At 41.8% G+C, this 26,125-nt stretch overlaps 1 protein-coding gene across 15 annotated transcripts in view; it reads left to right on the forward strand.

The window, feature by feature from the left end:
* Positions 1-26,125, forward strand: part of SOX6 (SRY-box transcription factor 6) — a 945,693-nt gene that overhangs the window by 890,523 nt on the left and 29,045 nt on the right. For 13 of the 15 annotated variants that reach the window (XM_033928339.1, XM_033928344.1, XM_033928338.1 and 10 more), the window contains one exon: positions 16,720-16,953. In XM_033928339.1, coding sequence (XP_033784230.1) covers positions 16,720-16,953 — 234 coding nt within the window. The remainder of the gene's footprint in view (positions 1-16,719; positions 16,954-26,125) is intronic. The other 2 variants (XM_033928334.1, XM_033928335.1) reach the window with 1 other exon arrangement.

The raw sequence follows: 26,125 nt of genomic DNA on the forward strand, positions 1-26,125 counted from the left end.
TACTGAATGCTCCGCGCTGTTCCCGATGCTCTTAGAGTTCCTGTGAGCGTCAGGAGCAGCGCGGAGCATTCTTTGCAGCTCCCTGCGCTAATAACCGCTATTGTGGTTTAGTAAAAGGGGGGGGGGGGGGAATGGCTTTTAGCAAAACTATTATTACCGTAATTAGAAAAACATGATCAGTCGGTAGGTACAGAAAGCACATTCCATTTTTAGTGGAAAAATGAGATAGTTCAGTTGTTGAAATTTGAAAGGAAAAGAGTGTTGAAAAAATATTAGGCAATGTAGTAGTGAGGAGTGGCCTAGTGGTAGAGCTGCTTCCTCTGCACCCAGAGGCTTTGGGATCAAATCCCAGGGCTGCTCCTCGTGACCTTTAATCCTTCATTTAATCCTCCATTGCTCCAGGTACAAAATAAGTACCAGGATATATGTAAACCACTTTGAGTGTGGTTGTTTAACTACAAAAAGGTCCCAATCCCTCCCCCGCCCCCTCTTTATGGGAGACCATGGCATGGAGTCCTCTACTAAACTAATGTGGAGGGTCACAGGCTGGTGGTCCCTTGAGGCTGTGTAAAAAGGGTTTGTTTGTTGTTTTAAATAGAGATTTTTAAGAAAAACCCTTCTCGTCTTGCTCTGGACTGAGCACGTTCTCTTCTGTTTGTTATATGGGACATACTGGGGTGGGATGGATGGGAGAGTCTTAGAGATAAAACATTCAAATGACTCTGTTGTTACAGATTGTCTTATCCAACTAGAGCTCGAATGTAACACCTCAATCTGTATATTTTATATCATCTTTATAGAGTGCATTTTGTATTGTTAAATACAGTTTTGGATTTTCTGCACTGGTCTTGGTTGTATGGCTTTATACCTAAATAAAAAGAAAGAAAAACTAATTGGCATTCAAAATTGTATATGCAAATTTGGGAGCGTATGCAATTTGCATATGCAATTTAATTCAGTAACAAGCCAACTAGTGCCCAAGATTGAGTGCTAACAATCAGTTATTGGTATTTGCAACAATTTGGATTTGCACCTGTCTCTTGCTCGGATCTATTCTATAAAGATGTGTGCACAAATTGTCTAGAGCTTAAGTGAAAAGGGGGCGTTCACTAAAGATGTGCGCACTATCATAGAGTTTGGGGGATCGGTGCCTAATTTACGCATAAGAAGGGCACAGACCGCACTGCTATGCCCTCTTCTATGAACGGTGCCCGACTCAGAGCACCGTTTATAGACTGGCACTCGGCACTCGTGTTTTTTGATGCCCAAATTTGAATGTCATTTACTGAATCTGGTCTATAATTTTATTTATTTCTAAAATTTCTAACCCGCTTATACCTAAGCGGTTCATAATAGTTTGGAAGACAGTACTTTACATAAATGCATTCAATTACATTATAAATCACATAGTAATTATCCCACTTAAAAGCAATGTCAGAAAACTCAACGAATCCACATTAACTATACACACTAAGGCAGGGCTGCCCAAGTCCGGTCCTCAAGATCTACTGGCAGGCCAGGTTTTCAGGATATCCACACTGCCTTCTTAGTATGCAAATCTCTCTCATGCATGTTCATTGTGGATATCCTGAAAACCTGGCCTGCCAGTAGATCTCGAGGACCGGACTTGGGCAGCCCTGCACTAAGGGGATCTTTTACTAAGCTGTGCTAACCCATTTAGCGCTCATTATATTCTGTGGACGCGTTAGCATTTAGCGTGTACTAAATCGGCTAGTGCACCTTAGTAAAAGGCCCCCTAAGTAAAGTGCAGCAATCAGAATTCAAAATTCTTCTTAAAAGTGCCAACCATTAACCAAAGCAATTTCATAAAAAGGCATCCACAATTGCGTCTTCAGCATCTTTTTAAACTGTAGATGATCAGGGCAGGTCCTTGGGATTCCAGGATAGAGGTTCTCCATACCCTTTATCATCCTCGTTGCTCTCCTCTGGACCCTCTCGAGTATTGCCATGTCCTTCTTGAGATATGGCGACCAGTATTGGACGCAGTATTCCAGATGTGGGCGCACCATTGCTCGATACAGTGGCAGGATAACTTCCTTCGTTCTGGTAGTGATACCCTTTTTGATAATGCCCAGCATTCTGCTCGCTTTTTTTGAGGCCGCTGCACATTGCGCCTCCGGCTTCATTGTGTTATCCACCAATACCCCCGGAAGGCAGCCAAGAAAAAGATCTGGGGGTATTGGTGGATAACACAATGAAGCCGGAGGCGCAATGTGCAGCGGCCTCAAAAAAAGCGAGCAGAATGCTGGGCATTATCAAAAAGGGTATTACTACCAGAACGAAGGAAGTTATCCTGCCACTGTATCGAGCAATGGTGCGCCCACATCTGGAATACTGCGTCCAATACTGGTCGCCATATCTCAAGAAGGACATGGCAATACTCGAGAGGGTCCAGAGGAGAGCAACGAGGATGATAAAGGGTATGGAGAACCTCTCATATGCCGAACGGTTAGACAGGCTGGGGCTCTTTACCCTGGAAAAGCGGAGATTGAGAGGGGACATGATACAGACTTATAAAATCATGAAAGGCATAGAGAAGGTGGAGAGGGACAGATTCTTTAAACTAGCAGGGGCAACTAAAACAAGAGGTCACTCAGAAAAACTGAGAGGAGACAGATTCAAAACGAATGCAAGAAAGTTCTTCTTCACTCAACGGGTGGTAGACACCTGGAACGCGCTTCCCGGAGAGGTGATAAGCCAGAGTACAATTCTGGGGTTCAAAAAGGGACTGGATGACTTCCTGGAAGCGAAGGGAATAACGGGGTACAGATAGAGGTTTACCTCACAGGACACTGAGCAAATAGGGTATGGACTTTTTAGGTTAGGTTGGGAACATTTTCAGGTCATGGACCTGGAGGGCCGCCGCGGGAGCGGACTGCCGGGCGCGATGGACCCCTGGTCTGACCCGGCAGAGGCAATGCTTATGTTCTTATGTTAGGTCTGCACGGGAGCGGGGATCGCAGGAATCCCGCAGGTTCTGCGGGAATCCCCTCTTAACCCATGGGACTCCCACGGGGACCCCAATGTGGCCCACGGGACTCCCACAGGGACCTCTCTCTAGCCAACGGGACTCCCAGGGGATGGAAGGCTTTGGAAGCAGGGTTCATCCATATAATATAATGGACATGTCGGCCTTAGTAAAAGAGGGGGTTTATAAGTTAATTACCTGAACAGAAAACAAAAAAAGGGTTCCACCAAAAAGATTCCACAAGGAAAACAGCAGCGCAAACACAAAAGAAAATGTGGAATTGATGATCATGTCAGAAGTAATTGCTGCTTTTTATGGGGATGGGCGGGGATGGAGGGGGTGGGATTTCTGTCCCCGCATAACTCTCTATTCCAGGATACATGATTTAATTTATGAATGGGACCCTCCTACCTTGGGCTTACTCTTCCTCATGTACGTGTATAACAAGTTTTATTCAAATTTTTTCAGAGTCTTAATATCCCACCTATCATAACAAAAACATCTAATAAGCAGCTTACAAACTGAATCCTATAATGTAATGATAAAACATAATGTCTTATAACATGATAGGACTGTCTTCTGTAAGTTTAATCATCAATCCCACCATACAAAAGCCAATTTAAAAAGCTTTTTTAGTAGCTATAAGACTGAAAAGGTCAGATGACTTAACTGAAAGGATCAAAGTTCGCAGATCACCAACATAATCACATTTCAAATAGAGACTCTAAGCCAGGGAGCTCCAATTTTCACAATATTCAGCTCCAAAAAAACCTTACAACACATATGAACCAAGTTTTATCCCCATCAGCTCCTCTCTCTGCTAATTAATACACTACTCATGACTTTAATAAGTACATCATCTCTGGATATTGCTGGGATGTATTTTTCTTAGCACATCCTATATGACTGTGGTGTCTAAGGTTTTTATTATTTTTACGATTTTTTTAACCACCTTTTCATGAAGATATTCTCCCAAAGCAGTTTACAATGCACTGAATGGTAATGAGGTACTCTTAAATGACTTGCCCAGAGTCACAAAGAACAGGCTGAGATCAAACTCACAACCTCAGGGTGCTGAGGCAGCAGCTCTAACCACTAGACCACCTCCTCCACTCTTGGCTCTTTCCATAGTATTCAGCAATGATTGATTGATTTAAGTTATTTAAATACCAACTATTAATTGTTTAAACAGTTTACATTCAGGTACTCAGTCATTTGTCCCTATCTGTTCCGGTGGGCTCACAATCTATCTAAAAATACATAGTAACATAGACTGTATCTAGCGAAGGACGTAAGAAGACTTGCACTGCTTCCCATAAAGACAAGAGTGCCGAATATAGATATTAATATAAGTACCAGCCCTTAAATTATTATGGTCACCATGCTAGCTGAAAATGTGGCCCCTAGGTTATAATGCAATGGAAGAAGTTAATAAAGCACATGTGGTCAGGACCAGCTTGAGCACTAGGCATGACTAGGTGCTCACCTAGGGCAACAAAGCATTGGGAGAGGGGCAACAAAGATCAACTGCAGTCAAAGCAAAACTATATAGTCCTGACAGTCACACAAAGTCAAAGAACCATCTGCCTGTATATTTTTACACACGGCAAACGGGAATCTCGGAATAACCTATTTACACAGATATGGAATCCTACAAGGGACTAACAAAGATTAAGGTAAAAAACTAATCTTCCAATATGAGGAAACAAGAGAAGAAGTGATATGTAGTAGAATAGTTGCATTTTTCCCTCTTTTAGAATGTGATGTCTGTGTTTGGCGTTGATTTTATATATGTTTTTTTGTAACTCGCATTAGGTTTTAAGCGGGTGATAAGTTTTTAAAATATAGTAAACCCTCATGAATTTGCAGTTCGTGAATCACAGACTCAGTAATTTGCAGTATTTTCCGACCGTCACAGGAGCTGCTTTGACACGCTTTCTGATTGGTGTAGCCTGACTTTAGTAACAGGAAGAGGCGGACAGAGCATACCGCGAGTGATTTTCTGTACCCGCCGGTGCCCCAGCTGCTCTCTCCTGCTTCTTGACAGGCAAAAAAATCATATTTGTGTTGTTGTTTTTTTTAATTTCCGGGGGTTCCTGGAATGGAACCCCTGCGAATTTTGGGGGAGTACTGTAAATGAATAAAGGCCTTTGGAAACTGTCCTTGTGTAATTATGAAATAAAGTTTGATATTTAAATATGATGTCTAATTGTACCATGGAAGCCAACTTTTTTTAATCATTGGGGGTGCAAAGCTAAATCACCCCTTGTTGGACAAAGTGAGGGTGTTCAATTCTATGGGTGCTGAGCACCCGTAGCATCCATGGAACTGACAATGAATTATACATTTTTTTAATAGGATTGTTCTGGAAAGTGTAGTGTTTCTTGGAGGCAGTGTTTCCAAATGGGTTAATATTGCACATGCTTTTTTAAGTGCAGTCTGTGGCTCCCAAAACGATGGGAAATGCTTTTGTGTCCTTCTGCCATATTTTCTTGAGTAAAGGAATGCAATTCTTGGTACTTGAGGAGTTTTTCCCTCTCCACAAGTTTCATAGAGTGATCGCTTGGAACTATCAATGCTATCCTCGTGATTTTCTCTTTTACCATTATGTCCAGTTTTATCACATCTAGGGGACCTTTTATTAAGGCACGCTAACTGATTTAGTGCGTGCCAAAGATTAGCGCATGCTAAATCTAAGGCATCCATTATATTCTATGGGCGCCTTAGCATTTAGCATGCACTAAATCCATTAGTGCGCCTTAATAAAAGGACCCTCTAGCTTTTTATTGTTCAGAATGGGGATGTCCCAGGTGAACATAACCACTTCATTCTATATAATTTCTAACTGTTTCTTATAGGATTTACAGATGACTGTTATACTAGGTTTTTTTTCTATGCTTGCTGTAAATCCGTGTTCAGACTGGATCCTAATTTAATTGATGTGAACTGCCTAGAACTCTTTGGGTAGGGTGGTATATAAGAACTTAATAATAATAATAATAATAAATTAGAGAATGTCACGGGAACAAATTTTCCCCGTCCCCATGGGAACTCATTTCCCGGTCCCATCCTGGCGAGTTCTTTTCCTGTCCCTGGCCCCATTCCTGCAACCTTTGTTCTTATTTGCACAAGCCTCAAACACTTTAAATTTGTGGGGACGGGACGGGGAAATTGAGTTCCTGCGGGGACGGAAAAAAATTTGTCCCTGGATCATTCTCTACTGTAAATCATCTTATCCATAATCTGCTGTTCTGGGCTGCAGCTATCAATTGCTCATCCTTAGGTTTCAATTCATGTGTCTGATTTTGATACAAAAACTTTCTAGAGTATCACTTTGTCTTTCCCACTGTACTTGGCATTGGCAATTTGTTTTTCCTCATTTGCTGATAGGTCTAGATTTCTCTCTCTTTCTTCACAAATTCTGTTGTTTCCTTCCCTTTTTGTACTGGTGGATTCTCACTCACTCCTTGTATTTGTTAGGACATGTGTTCAAGTTTAATGATGGAGAGTGATTCTGGACAATTACTTTCATATTTGAAAATCTTTTTTACATTTGGATTTGATGATGCTGTTAAATAAGCTTGGAGGCCCACAATAGCATACACTTTTTCTATGAGACCCATTCCTCTTTCGCCTCAAGGAATGTACAGTCTTGGCATACACTGATTCTTATAAATTATCTTGTGGACATGGAGGAGTTTCCTCTTTCTTGCATCCTATATTTCAAAGTCTTTAAGAAGGCAATTTATAATTCCAACGCTGTATGAGAGTTCAGGAATTCTCAACTGAATAATGGATTATATCTAGACTTATTCCATGATGCTAATGCAATCTTTTATGTCCATTTTAGTCTCTTATAACACTTTACTGATCTTTTCTCTCAGTAATTTATGCTTGATTGTTACTCCTTCCTCTGCTCCTAGATATTTATATACACCTTCCTGTTCAAGTTCCTTTATCTCACAGTCATCAGTCAGAAGGATATTGTCAGCTTTGCTCTACTTTCCTTCAAGGAAAGTTGCCTTAAGACATTTGTTCAGACCACAAGTCATCTGAGAAGCTTTTCACTAATTAGAGTTGGACCACTAATTATTGGTCATTGTAACTGTAGAGCTTCAGGTCATCTACAAAGAGTAAGTATGACATAACCTTTAGATGGTTGCCTTCTTTGGGAGTAAGACTAAACCCTTAGCCTAAAGAGTTAAGAAGAGTACCCAGTAGATTAAGTATCAAACAAAATAAAAGTGGCAACAGTAAGTTTCCCTGAAATATGTCTCACTAGATCTTGATGTCAAGAATAGAAAACTGTCCTGCATATTGCAGGTGGAATGCAGTGTACCACATTTTCATAGTGAACTTGATGTATTTTGATCAAGGAAAATTTTTATTCAGGAATGTGAGATGCTTTCTCTTAGGGAATCCACGCGATGCTGAGATGTGTTTTTCATAGCACTGGCCATAATGATCTGTTTCCATATGCTGCACTGTTATTACCCTTCACTTCTGTTACCATGATATTATGAGACTTGATATGATTATCTATTCTATTAGCATCTATCATAGTGAATATTTTGTAGTGAGTGGGTAGACAAGGGTCTATACTTCTTTGGAACATTGCTTGGATCTCCATTTGGAACACGTGTTCTGCCAGTTGTAGCCATTGTGCTGTTAAGTCGGACTGCCTGAAAAATTGTTGTTTTTTTTAATCTGCTAAGCAGGGTAGGTCATGCTAGAGTAATGTTAATTGTTGAGCCAAAAAATTGGTCCATCTGGGCCAGGGCTTATCCAGTTTGGGGCTCTATTCTACCTATCTTTCAGCTCTTTTGTTGTTATATCAGGCTATTCCACAGATTTAATATTTGCCTTTTCCAGATTTTCACATATGTAATGCAGCCATTTTGCATCTCAGTTATACTCTGCATGATCCTCATATATTCCCTCTTTTACAAAACCACAATAGCGTTTAGTAGACAGGCCGGCGTGCTGAATTTTGTGCGTTGCTCCCGATACCCATAGAGTTCATATGAGCGTCGAGAGCAGCGCAGAGCATTGAGCACGCCGGCCTGTGCTAAAAAATGCTATCGTGGTTTTGTAAAAAGGAGGGGGGAGGGGATAATCATCTCTAGAATATTTCTGTTTCAGCTTTAGTTGGTGGTATTTTCACTGAACTTATGCTTTAGTCGCCTATCTAAACAGTTTATTTTAATATCTCTCTTTTTTTCCCTTATTTATATCTCTGCGGCTTTTGCATTTCAGCTGCTAATTTTATTATTGGTTTATATAAATTGAAGATCTTACTCTTTTAATGCAGTTTGATGTTTTGAATCTTTCTCATTATCTTTGCTTATCTTGATCTTGTTTAGAAACCCTTCTATTGGGGATTCCTCTGCTTAGAATGATTTTGTATTTTTCATTCAATACATTTTTCCCAAGGAGGAGTTCTTTCACATCTTCCTTTGCTCCTGCATTCATATTGGTAGAATTCTCCCAGTAATAATTTTTGCTGCACAGCACTGTATGTCATTAATTTCTGTGATTTTAATAGATCACCCCTTTGTACAAATTATAGGTTATCATGGTTTTTACTCTAAGTATTACATTCAACTTGGATAATCTTTTCCTCTCCAGGAATCCAGCATATTTATTTCCAAATAGAATAAGAACTTATTCATGAATTCCTCCACCTCTGGGTCTTTCTTCTTCCTCTTTAATTGACATCTTAGCTTGTCTTTCATTTGTCTCAATCTCTTATGATTCTGGATGTTCTCTTTCTATTGCTACCTTATCCTTCCTGTTAATACTCCATTCTGAGCCGCCTCTTTTCTCATCAGCCTTTCTGGATTCTTTGTTTCTCTCTCTACTTATACTCCATTCTGGATCCTCTCCTTTACTATCTACATCAGCCTTTCTTGTGATGCTTGTTTTCAAACCTTCTTTCTTTCACTAACATATTTTCTCCTTTGTTCCCCTCTAAAGCTCCTGTTTCCTTTTCAACATACAGTATAACTTTCTTCTAATTTTTAGCAGTGCCTCTGCTGGGTCAGACCAGAGGTCCATCATGCCCAGCAGTCTGCTCATGCGGCGGCCCATCAGGTCCAAGACCTGTATAGTAACCCTCTATCTATACCAGGGGTAGGGAACTCCGGTCCTCGAGAGCCATATGCATGAGATCTATTTGCATGCACTGCTTTCAATGCATATTAATTAGGAAAATCCTGAAAACCCGAGTGGAATACGGCTCTCGAGGACCAGAGTGCCCTATCCTTGATCTATACCCTTCTATCCCCTTTTCCTTCAGGAAATTGTTTAATCCCTTCTTGAACCCCAGTACCGTACTCTGTCCTATCACACCCTCTGGAAGCGCATTCCAGATGTCCACCACCCTCTGGGTAAAGAAGAACTTCCTAGCATTGGTTCTGAATCTGTCCCCTCTTAACTTTTCCGAATGCCCTCTTGTTTTTGTAGTTTTTGAAAATTTGAAGAATCTGTCCCTCTCCACTTTTTCTATGTCCTTCATGATCTTGTAAGTCTCTGTCATGTCCCCTCTAAGTCTCCGCTTTTCCAGGGAAAAGAGCCCCAGTTTCTCTAATCTTTCAGCATATGAAAGATTTTCCATACCCTTTTTTCAATTCTGTCGCTCTTTTCTGAACCCTCTCGAGTATCGCCATATCCTTCTTAAGGTATGGCGACCAATATTGGACGCAGTACTCCAGATGCGGCCGCACCATCGCCCGATACAACGGCAGGATAACTTCTTTCGTTCTAGTTGTAATACCTTTCTTAATAGTACCTAGCATTCTATTCGCCCTCTTAGAAGCCACTGCGCACTGTGCCGACGGCTTCATTGTCTTGTCCACTATTACCCCCGTCCTTTTCTTGGGTACTTTCACCCATTACCATCCCTCCCATCGTATAGCTGTACCTTGGGTTTCTGTGTCCTACATGCAAGACTTTACATTTATCTACATTGAACTTCATCTGCCATCTCGTCGCCCACTCTCCTAGTTTGTTCAGGTCCCTTTGTAAATCTTTGCAGTCCTCTTTAGTCCTAACTCCACTAAATAGTTTGGTGTTGTCTGCAAATTTTATTACTTCACACTTCGTCCCTGTTTCTAGATCATTTATAAATACATTGAACAGGAGCGGTCCGAGTACCGACCCCTGCGGAATATCACTCGTGACCCTCTTCCAGTCCGAGTAGTGGCCCTTCACTGCTTTCTTTGCTGCCCTTTGCTTTCTACCCGCCAAACAATTTTTGATCCATCTGTGTACGTCTCCTTCCACCCCATGGTTCTTCAGTTTCCGTAGTAGTCGTACATGAGGTACCTTGTCAAAGGCTTTTTGGAAATCTCAGTATACGATGTCTATGGTGTCTCCTTTGTTTATTCCCCGTTTGTTTATTCCTTCGAAGAAGTGCAATAAGTTCGTTAGGCATGATCTTCCCTTGCAGAAGCCATGTTGGCTTGTTTTCATCAGTTTATTCCTTTCTAGATGTTCATCGATGCTGTCTTTTATCAGCGCTTCTGCCATCTTTCCCGGCACCGAAGTCAAACTTACTGGTCTGTAGTTCCCCGGGTCACCTCTCGATCCTTTCTTAAAAATGGGTATAACATTAGCTATCCTCCAATCTCCGGGATCACACCTGTTTTCAGGGATAGATTACAAATCTGCTGTAGTAGTTCTGCTATTTCCTTCTTTAGTTCTTTCAGTACCCTAGGGTGGATTCCGTCCGGGCCCAGAGATTTGTCAGTTTTTAATCTATCTGCTTGTATACGTCCTCAAGGCTTACCTCCATGGATGTTAATTTTTCTGCTTGCTCTCCTTTGAATATTTTTTTCAGGTTCCGGCACATTGGATGTGTCCTCTCTCAATTGAGTTAAGGTGTTACCACTCACATATTTCTTTGATTTGTGATATTAGGGATCTTAAATTTGCGTCAGTCGCTTTTTGCGACATTTGCTGCAATAAAATTCCTTTTTCCTCCAGTTGGCATGATCTCTTGGTTTGAATAAAGGGTACATAGAATGGTAACATTGAAGTGATCACAGCTGTTGAGTTTATCAAATCTCGGGGGGGGGGGGGGGGGAACCTGTGGGTCTTGAAGTTCATTGAAAGGAGTGCAAGGCTAAATATTTGACTAATGCCTTTACTCCAACCCTGCTTTCTGATCAAGTAAGCAGCAGAAAATGCATTAACAAATTGTAGTGTAGCTCATTGGTTCTTATCTGTCCTTTGAGTGAACGGTGAAGGATTTTTCATTCCCAGCCCAATTCACTTTGTCTGATATGCAGTTAGTTGCTTCATTATGAAGCAGTTCTGAGAACATAAGAATAGCCTCTCTGGGTCAGACCAAGGGTCAATCAAGCCCAGTAGCCCATTATCACAGTGGCCAATTCAGGTCACTAATACCTGGCCAAAACCCAAGAAGTAGCTTCCCCCATATCTTTCTCAATAACAGACTATGGACTTTTCCTCCAGGAATTTGTCCAAACCTTTCTTAAAACCAGCTACGCTGTCCGCTCTTACCACAACCTCTGTCAATGCATTCTAGAGCTTAACTATTCTCTGAGTGAAAAAAAATTTATTCCTATTGATTTTAAAAGTATTTCCCTGCAATTTCATCGCGTCTCCTAGTCTTCGTAATGTGAAAAATTGATCTACTTGTACCTGTTCTACTCCACTCAGGATTTTGTAGACTTCAATCATATCTCCCCTCAGCCTGAGAAGCTTCTAAAGTTGGGTGTGCATGATTGTTAATTATTAGCAAGAGCTGATTTTACACAGATTTTTCAGTGACAGCATTTCAGCTCAGGCACAGATACACCTTTTGTAATGTGGCATTTTTTGGCTGCCTTCTTGAGTTTTTCAAGTGTGAACCTGCTAACGCAGGTGTGGCTACTTTTTCCAACATTACTGTTTTCTAAAGGTGTCTTGTAATTTATTACTTTGATTAATCTTAGATCTTTCTGTTTTGGTTTAAAAAAAAAAAAAGACCAGGGGTATCGACTATTACTGTAGTTATATAACAAACCTATAAATCAAAAATCTCCTTGTTAATTATTTTTATGCAAAGAGCAGCAGATGCAGTTGTCAACAAACTGCATTTCATTTGAAACAATCCAAAACTTAACGAGGTGTTTCCCAAACATGTCAACTTCAAATAAATATATTTCTTAATTAGCAGATGTCATGCGCTGACAGTCCTCTAAACCAAGAAAGACTTTTAAATGCATGCATATAAAACAGCAGATGAATTTCTTAATTCTAACTTATAAGTGTTTCTTTGTTACCAAAATTATACTAAACTTGTTTGAATTGTGATCTTGGCTGATTTTTATTTTTAATTTTTTTTTGTCTTTTTCCCTTCTGCTTATATAACCCACACCCTTCTCCACATACAAACCTTTCCTAAAGTGTGTTAAGCCCTTAACATGAAGTTAAAACACAACGGGACCCCCTAATTCTATAAAAAGTGCTAACAAACTGTACACACAATTTTGGTCATGTACCCAAATATCAAATGAAACTTAATTGAATAACAAGTAGTGCCGATAATTAGCATTTTAACAAGCAATTATTGGTGCAAATTAGAATCAGTTAAAATTAGTGCATGTAAATTTAATCATGGGATCCATACCTAAATTTTACACATCAGTCAATAAAGGGGTCATGGGGCAGATCATGGGCATTGCCGGGCCTTCCCTCTGCAGCGTCTTTCTATCCCTCCCTCCCATCCCTCTGTGCAACGGAACCCCACCGACCCTCCCCACCATGAGCCTGACATACCTCCACTCCAAAGCCTCCAAAACAGCAGCGGCGGGAAGGCCCTGAAGCAGCCCGTTCAGAGAGCTGCCGCTGCTGCTGTTTTGGAGGCTTCAGAGTGGAGGTATGTCAGGCTCACGGTGGGCGCCTTAGAGTAGACACTTGCCTCAAAGTGGTAGGTGCCTACCAAGTTAGGTGCCTACCATCTAATTGTGATATAATTGCAATTTTCAATTAACAGCGCTGACTAATGAGTGGCCTGACACCCTCGACCATACCCCTTTGCCTCCCCAGCCCGTGACATACCTACCAATATATCTGGGTATGACCCACAGGCCTACCTATGTTCCTGGTAGTCCAACAGGGGTCTGTGGCAGCAGGAGAGCAGCCCCCTCACTCCTGCCCCTTGCGTGGCTTCTCAAAATGGCTGCCACATGATGTTCTACGGGTGCCAGCCCGATATTCTGTGCTGGCACCCACATAGCTAAGTGGCCTGATTTAGGTCAAGCTGAGTGGCCTGATTTAGGTCAGCTTAGCTGTGTGGGTGCCAACCCTGAATATTGCCTGCACTCACATAACAAGGGGCTCATCCCTAGTGCCACCCTCAAAGCCATCCCTGACCTGCCAACATTTTAGTTAGGTCGTCTGAGGGGATATTCAGCAGCGCTCTCTGGTTAAATGCTGCTGAATATCTCCACTTAGGCAGCGGAAAGCAATTTAAACAGATAGGAGAGGCTCCTGCCAGCTTAAATTGCTTTGAATATTGGCCTCTTAATTTATAAGTCACCCATTCATTGTACAAATCAGTGTACATCAACACAATAAAATGTTGTTATAATAACATTATACAGATTAGTCTGAAGTGATTCCTTTGGCGACTAGATTATTTCTGGCATTGTGTAGTTGATCTCTTAAATTTGTGCAGACTGTATGTAGGGAAGTGAAGATGTGTCTACACAAGACATTCAGAAGATCTGAAGGTTTGAGAAAATATATCCTTGCAAATTTCCCATCAGGATATTTATGAAAGCACACGTATTTTCCACTTGAAGTTGACATCCTCGTGAGACTTTTCTTAGACTATTTTCAAGCAAAAAAAGCACAAAGGACTTCAATGAACAGTGACTAGTCTTTAACGACCCAACATGAGCATGGTTTTGGCGTACAATGCCTGCATCAGGGGGTCTACAAAAAATGTTACAAATACAAAATTAAAAAGCACAAATAATGTTTTTTAAGTTTATAAATCTTGTATTTGTAACATTTTGGTAGATAGATACCAGTTAAGGAAAGAGGAGCAAGAACAGCTGTGAATTATTCAATTGAGGAGGAGGAGATGGTACTTAGACATCTTGCTTTGGACAAATATACTCTGCGGGAACCCGGCAGGCGCTATTTCCATCCCCATGGGTTTCCCATGACCATGGAGAGGATCCCAGTGGGATTCCCATGGACCTGGAGGAGATCCCCACGGGATTCCTGCCAGCCCTGTTCCAGTGCAGCTCTCTATAACAAAGTTCAGATTTTTTTTTTGCATTTACGTGAGGCAGTATCAGGGCTATAATACAGTTTTATTTTCCTCATCTTGCCTGTCAGTGTAGTTTCATAGACTACCAAACAGCGCATCCTGCTTTGTAAGCCAAATTAGTTTAGCTGGTCAAAGCCGAGATGAGTAAAGTTTTTTTTTTTTTTTGAAGAGGATCAGCAGCAAAATGCCGACACAACTGTTAACATGGAGTACTATTGCGATTTCTTTTGCATCAAACACTTACTACAGACCTGTGTTTTTGTATTTTGCCGTTCCTTAAGTATATAAATTACTGAATCAGTGTCAGTGGTTAAGTAATGAGATGGTGAGCCTCATAAATTACTAGGGTGATTCTTGGGAGTACCGTGTTGCCTTGGAATGAGTGTTTCGCTTTCTGGATAATATATGCCTTCAACTGGTCCAGCAGTTAGTATACTGTCCTGCATTGATGGATATCGTCAGTCTGAAGCTACACTACATTTCACTGCACAATAAAGATGATTGTCAAAACCATAGACAGTGAAATCCATTTATCCTGTATGGTCAGTGCCTTTGAAATTAAATTAATGTACCATGGATATGATGACAAAAAGGTTGCACATTTGCTATTCATCCTCTGTTGTGAGATTTATGCAAACAAATTACCTATGTGGTACTTAAAAAGGTTGAGCACCTACTGTAAAATATTGGTGCAGCGTTGGTTGAATATTTTCACTCTTTAGAAGAGGCTAGAACATAGAGTGGTCATTTTCCCCTCTTCTATGTATCTTGGCACAACCAGGAAAAAGAACATTTTAACTCTTCAGCTAGCTTTTAAAAACAGTAAAAATCTTTTAAGAATCCCACACCTCTTTTTGGTCTTACTTTTAGGGGCTAATTCTATATGGAGTCGCCTAGTTTTAGTTAGAATGCACACAAATGCCAATGCTTTAGTTATTTATTCATATTAAGTTGCCACTTAAGTTTGTAAATGATCATTTAATGTATACTAATTAGTGTGAAATATAGTAAGTGCATAATTTCATTGTGCTTACTTTCACATTGTGGGCGTGCACAGACAAGAATTTGGGCAGAATCCACATTAGGAGAACAGATTATAAAAATCCTTCATTTATATACATTATTGTGGGAACTCCACTAACTTGGAACATGAGGACAGACTATATGGTCGATATCCTGCAAACAGGATGGTTGGATAGGCTAGAGTGAGCTTGGACGGCAACTTCAATATTTGGAACATAAGACAATACCAGATGGACTTTACAGTCTATGACCCAGAAATATCAAAGAAGAGACAAGTTAATTTAATCATGTATTTGTATTGGGTATAACTAATGGACTGGATGGACCGTTCAGGTCTTTATTTGCTGCCATTTACTATGTTACTATGGTATAAATCCAAGCACCTGTGTCTACATGCATTTGATAGCATCTTTGCTAGTGTTTTTATAAATTCAAGTAGCCAAAAACTTGACTTTGCAAAATAGGCATTGATAATACATGTTAACCAAGCATGGCTTTATAAAATTGCCTTGCAAGGACTTGAGCATTTTAAATGGGAGGAGTATGGACGAGAGTGCTCTCTGCATAGTTATTCCATCATTCAAGAGATTTATTTTATCAAAAGGGCCCCTAAGCATGTGGTAACAGTGCATGGCTAAAGTAACCGTTATCATACTGGCATGATAATGTATGTTAATTCATACCGGAAATGAATAGCTTATTACGGGGCAGGTTATGGGCATGTAATATGATGTCATGGGTGAAGATAGCATAGATGCAGAGCTGCCAAGGAGGCCGACTCAGTAAGCAGGAGATTCAGGATCAGATCCCAACTCACCCCGCCCATCACTCCATCTGACCCACCCATTTTTCCACCCCTGGCACAGCCAATTGGCAGCCAGAGGAAAAAGGAGTTGTTTTCCCATGCCATTGCAGCAGGAAAGACCTTCATTAAAGGTCATTTCTTGATGCTGCAGGATTAGTGACAGCAGGAAATGACCTTTTATGAAGGCCTTATTGCCGTCACAGCACGGAGAGGCAACTCATCGGGAGATCCCAGACCTTTTGCATGGTCCACTGCATCCCTCCACATATACAGCTACTGCTCTTCCCTCCCCTTCATCCACGCTGCCACCATTTTCTTTCAACTGTTCTTTTCCCAGATAGGAGGCAGTATCTGCACTGTCACTTGTCAGGCAGCAGAGAGTTCAATGAGCCTATAGATTTTCGCAGATTTATTGGATCAAAAATACAACTTCTTTTACAGCCATGCAAGAGAGAGAATATTCTACAGAAAGTGTCTTAAACTCTTCTCTCTCTCAAGGAGCTATGGTAGGAAAAGCAAGTGGAAGACAGAATGAGAAAGAGACAGTAATTTTCTGACCCATGTAATAATGCATTGCAACACATCTTGTTTCTTCCTGCCCTGATATTACAGGAAGTAAAGCAATGAATGGCTCTGCAGCTAAACTACAGCAGTATTATTGTTGGCCAACAGGAGGTGCTACTGTGGCTGAAGCCCGAGTCTACAGGGATACACGTGGGCGAAGCACCAGTGAACCACATATTAAGCGACCAATGAATGCTTTCATGGTTTGGGCAAAGGATGAGCGCCGAAAAATTCTCCAGGCTTTTCCAGATATGCACAATTCCAACATTAGCAAAATCCTAGGTAAGTGCAAAAAGAAAGAATTTAGCAATGAATGACAGTGGTTTAGAGCACTGACAAGAAGTTTAAATGCTGATAGAATCTACAGTGCTGGAGACTTCATCTTAGCTGTAAGAATAAGGAGTTAATTGTCAAAGTACCTGCAACAGTGCTAGGTCCATGCATATTCTTTACTTGCGGTCTATGAACTAATTAAAAAAAAAGTATGCAAGGTTTGCATTTTGAAATTGCCATGGAAACTTATTACAGGATGCCTATACAAGAAGTCTAGAAAAGTACTTTTTTTGTTTATTTTTATTAGTTTGCCTAGTAAAAAGCAATACAAATGTATGAACCATGAAAAAGACAACAGGTCCTATAGAAACTTAATCATATTTTATATAACGGTACCATAGGCACTCACTGTGTGTGTCTTTATAAAATAAACTTCTAGAACTAGGCCCACGAGAATGCAAATTTTAATGCACAAATTTAAATCTGCTCTGAAAAATAAATTTATAAGTGTACGTTTAGGACTTGATTCTATAAATGGGTCTTAAAAAACTGGTACTGGAAAAACAACTCTCAATGCTATTCTATAAATGGTATTCAAAGATAGGTGCCATGTATAGAATAGCGCTTGGTACTGGGAATTGCACCTAACCTTAGGTACAGCCATTTGTATCAATTGAAATGTGATGGTGAATCATTGCACCTAAATTAGGTGTGGATCCCTCTTATTCTATGTATAATTGCATACATAAATTGCAGGAATACCCCTGATCTACCCATAACCCTCACATGGCCATGTCCCCTCTTTAGAACCATGCATAAAATTTACACACTGATACTACACCTAAAAATATGCTTGTAAATTATAACTAATTTCAATTAGCGCTGATAATGGCTTGTTAAGATCCCAATTATTGATCCTAATTGGCTCATTATTCAATTAAATGGAGCATTGAAGTTGGGAGTGAATCCATGCACAAATTGAATTAGGCTGTAAGGCCCAGATTCTACAAATGGTGCCTGAAGTTCAAGATCGGCGAGGATTTGTCACTGTCTTCATCCCAGCAGATAACCACGGGAAGCCATTTTGTGTCATTCTTTAGTGTCTGTCTCAACCTCAGTCCTTCTGTACTAGCATTCTTCAGTGCAAGGCTTGAGGGTCAGTGGCTGGGTCCATTCATACTCTGTATCTTATCTGAGCCAAGTATATGATAATGAAGCCATTGTGACATCACTAATGAGGTTGGCTCTTAGGCATTGGCAGAATGAGGCATTATGACATCACAATATCTGCTCTGGATACCAGAGACTGTCATTCTTTAGTGTCTATCTCAACCTCAGTCCTTCTACACCAGCATTCATCAATGCAAGGCTTGAGGGTCAGTGGCTGGGCCCATTCAAACTCTGATTCTTCCCTCTCTCCTTAAAAAATGACATAGGGATGGTTCCCCATGGTTAACCATGAAGATGGAGACACATTTTATCCCCTTGTCATTCTCTAGAAGTACCTGGCAGAAACCCAAATAGTAGCAACATTCTAGAGCCAAGATTGTGATGTTATTAATGCCTCATTCCACTAATGCCTAAGAGTCAAACTCACCAGTGATGTCACAATGGCTTGACTGTCATAAGAACATCAGAATTGCCAAACTAGGATTGTGCGAAGGTCTATCAAGCCCAGTATCCTATTTCAATCAGTGATCAACTCAGGTCTCATAGAGAATGACATGGGGACAGAAATTGTCCTCGTCCCCATCCCCAAGGATAACCACGGGAAACCATACTGTGTTTTTCTTTGGTGTCTATCTCAGCCTCAGTCCTTCTACACCAGCATTTTTCAATTCAAGGCTTGAGGGTCAGTGGTTGTGCCCATTCATGATTCTTCCTTCTCTCCTAAAAGAATGACATGAGGATGGTTTCTTGTGGTTATCCGCGGGGACATGGACAGTGACAAATTCTATCATCATATCATTCTCGAACCACATACCTAGCCAATCTGGACGCCAAACTTAATTTTAATTAGCTTAATTGTGGCTGTTAATAAGCAATGAGCTCATGATTTGCAAAAATTAAAATTAATTGTATGGTAGACAACGCGGTAGGTGCCTACTACTGCTTTTGAGTAGGCACCTAGCCCAAAGCACCTACCAGAAAGTTGGGCATGATTAAGGACAGATCTTGAGCGTGTTTTGCTTCTAGATGCCTAAATGGGACCAGTATTTAAGCCAAGAAAACCCTGGCATAAATAGGTAACAGAAAGCATCAAAATCCTAGACACCCACTAAGTCCAATTTTGGTGTCACTGAGCATGATTGTATAAATGGTGCCTAACCACAGACTGACAAGCACTGTGTATCGTTTTCCTCGGTGTCTATCTTTTAGGTGTCGTTTATAGAATCGGGGCTAATTGTGAACATGCATATTTTATAAAATGTTCACATGTATAAAATGTTCGTATGTATGTTCACTTTTTTCAAATTACACCTCTGGGAATGTCTGTGCAAATCGTGTAAAAGCAGGCACATGTGCATGCAGCCATGGTGTTTATCAAGGTCCCTAATTTATTAACTGCCTTTATGAAGAGATTCACCCAAGGCAATTACAATTTTGTTAACAGCATAACAATAGTAAAATGACCAAATATAAAAATAAATACAATAAATGGAGTAAGCTCAAAATCAGCAAACTGAAACCTAATAATAGGAATAAAATGAAACAGTATCAAAAATATACATTTAACAGCTTTGAAATTCAAATAACAGAGATATCATACGAGTACAATGTCAACATAATACCTATGGAGCACCTAATATGCATATATTAGAATATAGATATGATGCTAATGCTTTTCTACAATGCAGCTTACCTTAGAGCCCAGGGGCCAAGTACAGAGTTATAGATGGGGACAAGATAGAAACATGATGGCAGATAAAGGCCAAATGGCCCATCCAGTCTGCCCATATGCAGTAAACATTATCTCTTTCTCTCTCCGAGAGATCCCACATGCCTATTCCACGCTTTCTTGAATTCATATACAGTCTGTCTCCACCACTTCTTCTGGGAGACTGTTCCACGCATCTGCCACCCTTTCTGTAAAAAAGTATTTCCTTAGATTACTCCGGAGCCTATCACCTCTTAACTTCATCCTATGCCCTCTCATTGCAGAACTTCCTTTCAAATGAAAGAGATCAGACTCATGCGCATTTACGTCACGTAGGTATTTAAACGTCTCCATCATATCTCCCCTCTCCCGCCTTTCCTCCAAAGTATACAGATTGAGATCTTTAAGTCTGTCCCCATACGCCTTATGACGAAGGCCACGCACCATTTTAGTAGCCTTCCTCTGGACTGACTTTTTATATCTTTTTGAAAGTGCGGTATAGGATCCTTTGGGCTAGATGGTTGGCTAAACTCAACACAAGGTTCTTTGTACTCTTAAACAACCCTTCTCAGTGCAGCCAAATGCTGCGGAAAAGGGTGCACCATTGGGATATTGATCTTACTAATACTTTTTCCAACAGAGCATCAGTAACTAGAAATCTTGGAGGTGGGGGCAAATATTGGTTTGTTAGATCCCCTCCATTCATGTGTTCCTTTGCCCCTAGGTGCAGCTACAGTAAAACCATACATGGACATTTAGATGCATTATAGGGGATGAGCAATTTTCAGATAGGTGATTAATAATGATAAAATGTATTTTTTTTTAATCAACACTAATTGCTTTGAAAATTTCCCTTGAAATTAGTATATCGTTAACTTGGAAAAAGATGAAAGCACCCTGATAAATCATAGACAAAATATTTGCATATCAGGTCCAACGTCTCAAAAACAGTGTCCGATACATGATGAACATGTAATCCTAATTATAATTTTGATTATTCATCACCTGCCACTGAAAACAGGAAACCCAAGGTGCTTTACAATTTAATACCTAAGGGGCATACTCACCACTGCATTCTGAGCTTCTGAAAGGGTGGAGAACAAGCAGTGATATTATTACCCAATTACCACTGAGGAGGCACAGGAAGAAGAAATGATTTGCTTGAGTTCACACAGGAAGTCAGTGGAGCAACCCTTGACTCATAACTTATATTTTAGGGGTTTTTTTTTATAACCATTAAACCAAACCTCTTCTCAGTAGTGGACAGATATGAGTATTTTTAAATTCAATTTTCTATACCTTTCTCCCAAGGGTGCTCACAATAGTTTACATGAATTTATTCAGGTACTCAAACATTTTTCCCTGTCTGTCCTGGTAAGCTCACAATCTATTCTAATGTACCTGGGGCAATGGGAGGATTAAGTGACTTGCCAAGGGTCACAAGGAGAAGGTGGGTTTGAACTAGAGAGTTGCGTGGGGACAGAAATTCCACCCGTCCCCACCCGTCCCCATGAGGTATCACATCCGTCCCCGTGAGGAATCCCTCCGTCCCCACCCGTCCCCGTGAGGAATCCCCTCCGTCCCTATAAACTTCAGAAATAGTTATTTCATTTAATTATGCTACTGAATTAAAGGCTCTGGTAGAAACCCATTTACAAATAAGCAAAAAGACTTTATTAATTTGGAAATATTAATTGGGAAGAATACATACTTTGTAAACGGCTTTCTACCAGAGCCTCTAATGTTTATAATTTTTTATCAACACAACTAATATACTACTTTATCCTGAAGCAAAAAAAAAAAAAAAAGAAATATAATTATTTTCCTACCTTTGTTGCCTGGTTTCTGCTTTCCTCATGTTCTCATTCAATTCCTTCCATCCACTGTCTCTCTTCCCTCTGCGTCTTCCATTTGCTCTGTTACTGTGCCTCTCCCTTTCTCCCCCCTTCCAAATTGGTCTGGCACCCATCTTCTTCCCTCCGCTCCCACCATAGTCTGGCATTTCTGTCTTCTTCCCTGCCAGCGTCTTCTCCCTACTCTCTCTTCCCCATTTCCTTTCAGCATCTTTCTCCCCCCCATCTTCCCCATGTCCTGTCAGCGTCCTTCTCCCCCCTCTGTCTTCCTCATGTCCTTTCAGCGTCCTTCTCCACCCCCCCATCTTCCCCATGTCCTTTCAGCGTCCTTCTCCCCCCCCTCAGTTTTACCCATTTCCCTTAAGCGTCTTTTCCTCTACACTCCACCTTTCCTCCCTTTCTCTCTCCCTGCCCCCTTACCTTTGTGGCGCTTCCCCACCCGCCCGAAAACAGAACAGGCCCGGTCCAACAAACCTCCCTGCCCTTAACTGCAAATCTAAATTACCATCTTACAGCTGCTGTAAGAAGGTAATTTAGATTTGCGGCTACAGGGCAGGGAGGTTTGTCGGACCGGGGCTGTTGTCGGTCGGTCGGTCGGGGAAGCGCCACAAAAGAAAGGGGACCTGGCCGGCTGTGCTGCACCCGGGGCGGACCGCCCCCCTCCCTTGGTACGCCACTCGAGCTGCGAGGCTACTCTCCTTCTCCTTACCTGCCCTGCCTGCAGCACAGAGAGCCGAACGGAAGTCTTCCCGACGTCAGCGCTGACGTCGGGAAGTCTTCCGTTCGGCTCTGTGCTGCAAGCAGAGCAGGTAGGGAGAAGAGGAGCCGCGCAACTGAGTACATCCAGCCCCGCAGGAACACCGCGACCCTCTGAGGTGTCCCCACGGGATTCCCATGACCTTAGGGGGCGTCCCCATGGGATTCCCGCGACCCTAGGGGACGTCCCCATGACCCGAAGGGGGAACCCGCGGGATGCCCGTGGGTCCTGCGGGATTCCCGTCGTCCCCGTTCCCTTGCAGCTCTCTAGTTTGAACCCACAACCTGAGGGTGCTGAGGTTGTAGTTTTAACCGCTGTGCCACACATTCCCCTCTTGACTAAAATATTTGAAACCAAAAACACTGATTACATTTACACCAAATATTCTAAGAACATAAGAATTGCCATACTGGGATAGACCAAAGGTTCTTCAAGCCCAGTATTCTGTTTCCAACAGTAGCCAACCTAGTTCCCAAGTACTAGCTAGATCGCAAGTAATTAAACAGATTTTATGCTGCTTATCCTAAGAATAAGCAGTGGATTTCTCCAAGCCATCTCAATAATAGCCTATGGACTTCCCTTTAAGGAATTTATCTAAACCTTTTTTAAACCCCACTAAGCTAACTGATTTCACCACATTCTCTAGCGATGAATTCCAGAGTTTTAATTGCACATTGTATGAAGAAAGATTTTCTCTAGTATGCATGAAAGAGATTTGCATGCACTATCTTCTTGGTATGCAAATTTCTCTCATACATATTCATTGTGGATATCCTGAAAACCTGATCTGCCTGTGGATCTTGAGGGCTGGAACTGAGTAGCCCTGGTGTAAAGTCTGTGGGTATCTTCCTGTGGCTCTGCTGAAGCAGTGGTGATTGGGTAATAATATCACTGATTAGGGTTGCCAGATGTCTTTTTAGAAGACTGTCCAGGTGTCCGGATGTTTTCTAAATTTGAAGAGTTTCTCCGGGTTTTCCTCTCCCATGTCCCCTGCCTACCTCTTCCACCAAATATTTAATCTTTTGGCTGGCTAGCAGCAGGCTCACCTCACTCCTGCTGTCGGTTGGCTTGAAGATTAAATATTTGTCAGAGGAAGTAGGTGAGGGACAGGGGAGAGGCACTTAATTCTGGGCTGGAGCTAGATAAACAGAGAGCCCATACCACCAGAGTGATACAGAAGGAGAGAAACACCCACTGGAGTGGGGTTTGGAAGAAGGGAGAGAGAGACAAAAGCACCTGCAGGGGAGGGGGGCTGGAAGGAGAGAGAAGCACTAAAAGGGTACAGAGGATGGGAAGGGACACTAAGGGGTGAAAGGTGGGGCAAGAGTGGTCGGAAGCAGGGCTGAGGGTGGGGTGAGTCAGTAGTTTAGTAAGGGGGGGGCATGGGGAGCCCCGAACCAGGAAGTGACATCAGAGGGAGAGCTGTCGCGGGCAGCAAGTTGAAGATGCTTGTGCCAGAGAATTTAAAAGGGAAAGGGCACATGTGCAGCGGGGGGGTGGGGGGGGGGAGATGAGGAAAGACCGGGGGCCGGAGAAGAGGGTGGGGAGCGCCACTGCCCCAGGCGCTTCCCACCCTCGCTATGCCATTACTGTGAGGGCAGGGTAGGGTGGAGCCCAAGGTGGGGAGGGTAGAGCTGGGTGTGGATGTGGTCATGTGTCCTGTTTTTTCACTTAACAAATATGGTAACCCTATCACTGCTGCTCCTCCTCTACATCTTTTGGTATGCTTAGAATGTGGTAGTGAGTATGTCCCTGCGGTATGTGACTGGCTGGCATGAGGACTCACAGGAGCAACGTTCTTACCTGCTACCTCCTCTACAGCACTGATGGTTGCTTACCTGTAAATTGGGGAACTATGCGTGCTTCTACATCCTCATGAGATCCTTTGGTCAGGTTCAGAAAGAAGCGGCAGCCAAGAGGAGAGGCGACAGCAGTAGGTGCAAAGAGGCACTGCACACTGATGGTGGCTGGGGCAGAGGGTGGGGAGGAGCAACAGTTGTGACCAGTCCCTCCTCTTTCATTGCATCAGCTGTTCTCGAAGACAGGTCCTCTCACCTGCACTGAAGCTGAGATCAGCCTGCCTACCTGATTCTTCCTGTAACAATGAAGTGAGTGTGGATTTGTTGGGTTCCAATTAACCTGGTCTTCAAAATTCCTAGCAATTTTTGTTGCCATCCTACTACTACTACTGCTACTTATCATTATATACAGGTTCTTTATCTTGCAACCTAAAGTGATTTTTGTACCTGAGGCAATGGATGGTTAGGTGATTTGTCTAGGGTCACAGGGATCTGGGCTGGGAATTGAACCCAATGTCCTACAATCACAATTCACTGCACTAGCCATTAGGCTACTCCTCCACCCCCACCCAATCCCAGTTGCCTTATACGTCTAGGGGTAATTCTTCAAAAGATTGCAGAACGCAGGTGTCAAGATGACGCATACTAACCCTCAAATTCTATAAAGAGTGCTAACAATTGTGTGCGCAGTTCAATTGAATGACACTAATTAACACCAACAATTGGCTTTTTTTTTTTTTAAGTCAAATCATTTTATTGAACAAAGAAAAAAAAATAACAGAAAATACAGCAAAATAAGCAGTCAACAAATACGAGTAGCAACAAAGCATCACAGCAAATATGATGTTAACAATTGGCTTCTTAACAAGCAATTCAAATCAATTACAAGTCACGCTTGTCAATTTAGGTGCAAGACCCACTTCTAAATTTTACACACGCGTCAAAAAGGGGACGTGGAAATGAGCAGCTCATTGGCGGAGCGGGAACATTACTTTCAGCATTACACATGTAATTTAGGCCCAGGCTTTTGTACATCAATTTAGTTACAGTTCCCAGGCATAAGCCTTATTCTATAAATAGGACCTATAAGCCGGGCTTACAGAATAGCCTTTTTTTGGCACTGATATTTTGGACACTTTATGTGACTTCTATAATGGTAGTTATGCACAGAAGTGCCATTATAAAATGCTAGTGTAAATCTGCATTTATGCACCTAATTTAGGCACAAACCCTTACACCACCTTTGTTAAGATTATTTTATAACCCTTGGGTGTAACTGCCCCACATGCCCTTGACATGCCTATGCCCCTCCCCCTCCCAGTTCTAAATCCCTCCTTAAAGTTAGGCACTCTAGAATTTGAACGCACAACTTCTAGAATAGCGACCAAGATAGGTTACGTGCATAACTTCTAATTGCCAAGATTCCAAGTTTAGAAATTATTTATATACCGCAGGCTGTCTAAGCGGTTTTACATTAAGGTACTCAAGCATTTTCCCTATCTGCACCAATTAAGGCCAAGTATAGCTAATAAGGGGGAAATTCTACAACCAGTGCCTAAACTTAGGGCTCCTTTTACAAAGGCGCGCTAGCGGGGTTAACACGCGGGACTTTTCATCACGTGCTAACCCCTGCGCTGGCCAAAAACTACCGTCTGCTTAAAAGGAGGCGGTAGCGGCTAGCGCGGCCGGCGGTTTAGTGTGCGCTATTACGCGTGTTAAACCGCTAACACGCCTTTGTAAAAGGAGCCCTTAGACACTGGTAGGCACCCTACGGCATCTATGTTAATTGAAGAATGCTGTTAGAAATGGCGAGGTAGAAGTGCCTACCAGTGGCTAAATAAAAAGCGCTGAAATTGCACCTATGTAGTCACTTCAGGCCACTAAACGCCAAACT

The sequence above is a fragment of the Geotrypetes seraphini genome, chromosome 19 (assembly GCF_902459505.1).
Source record: "Geotrypetes seraphini chromosome 19, aGeoSer1.1, whole genome shotgun sequence".
Taxonomy (NCBI): Eukaryota; Metazoa; Chordata; class Amphibia; order Gymnophiona; family Dermophiidae; genus Geotrypetes; species Geotrypetes seraphini.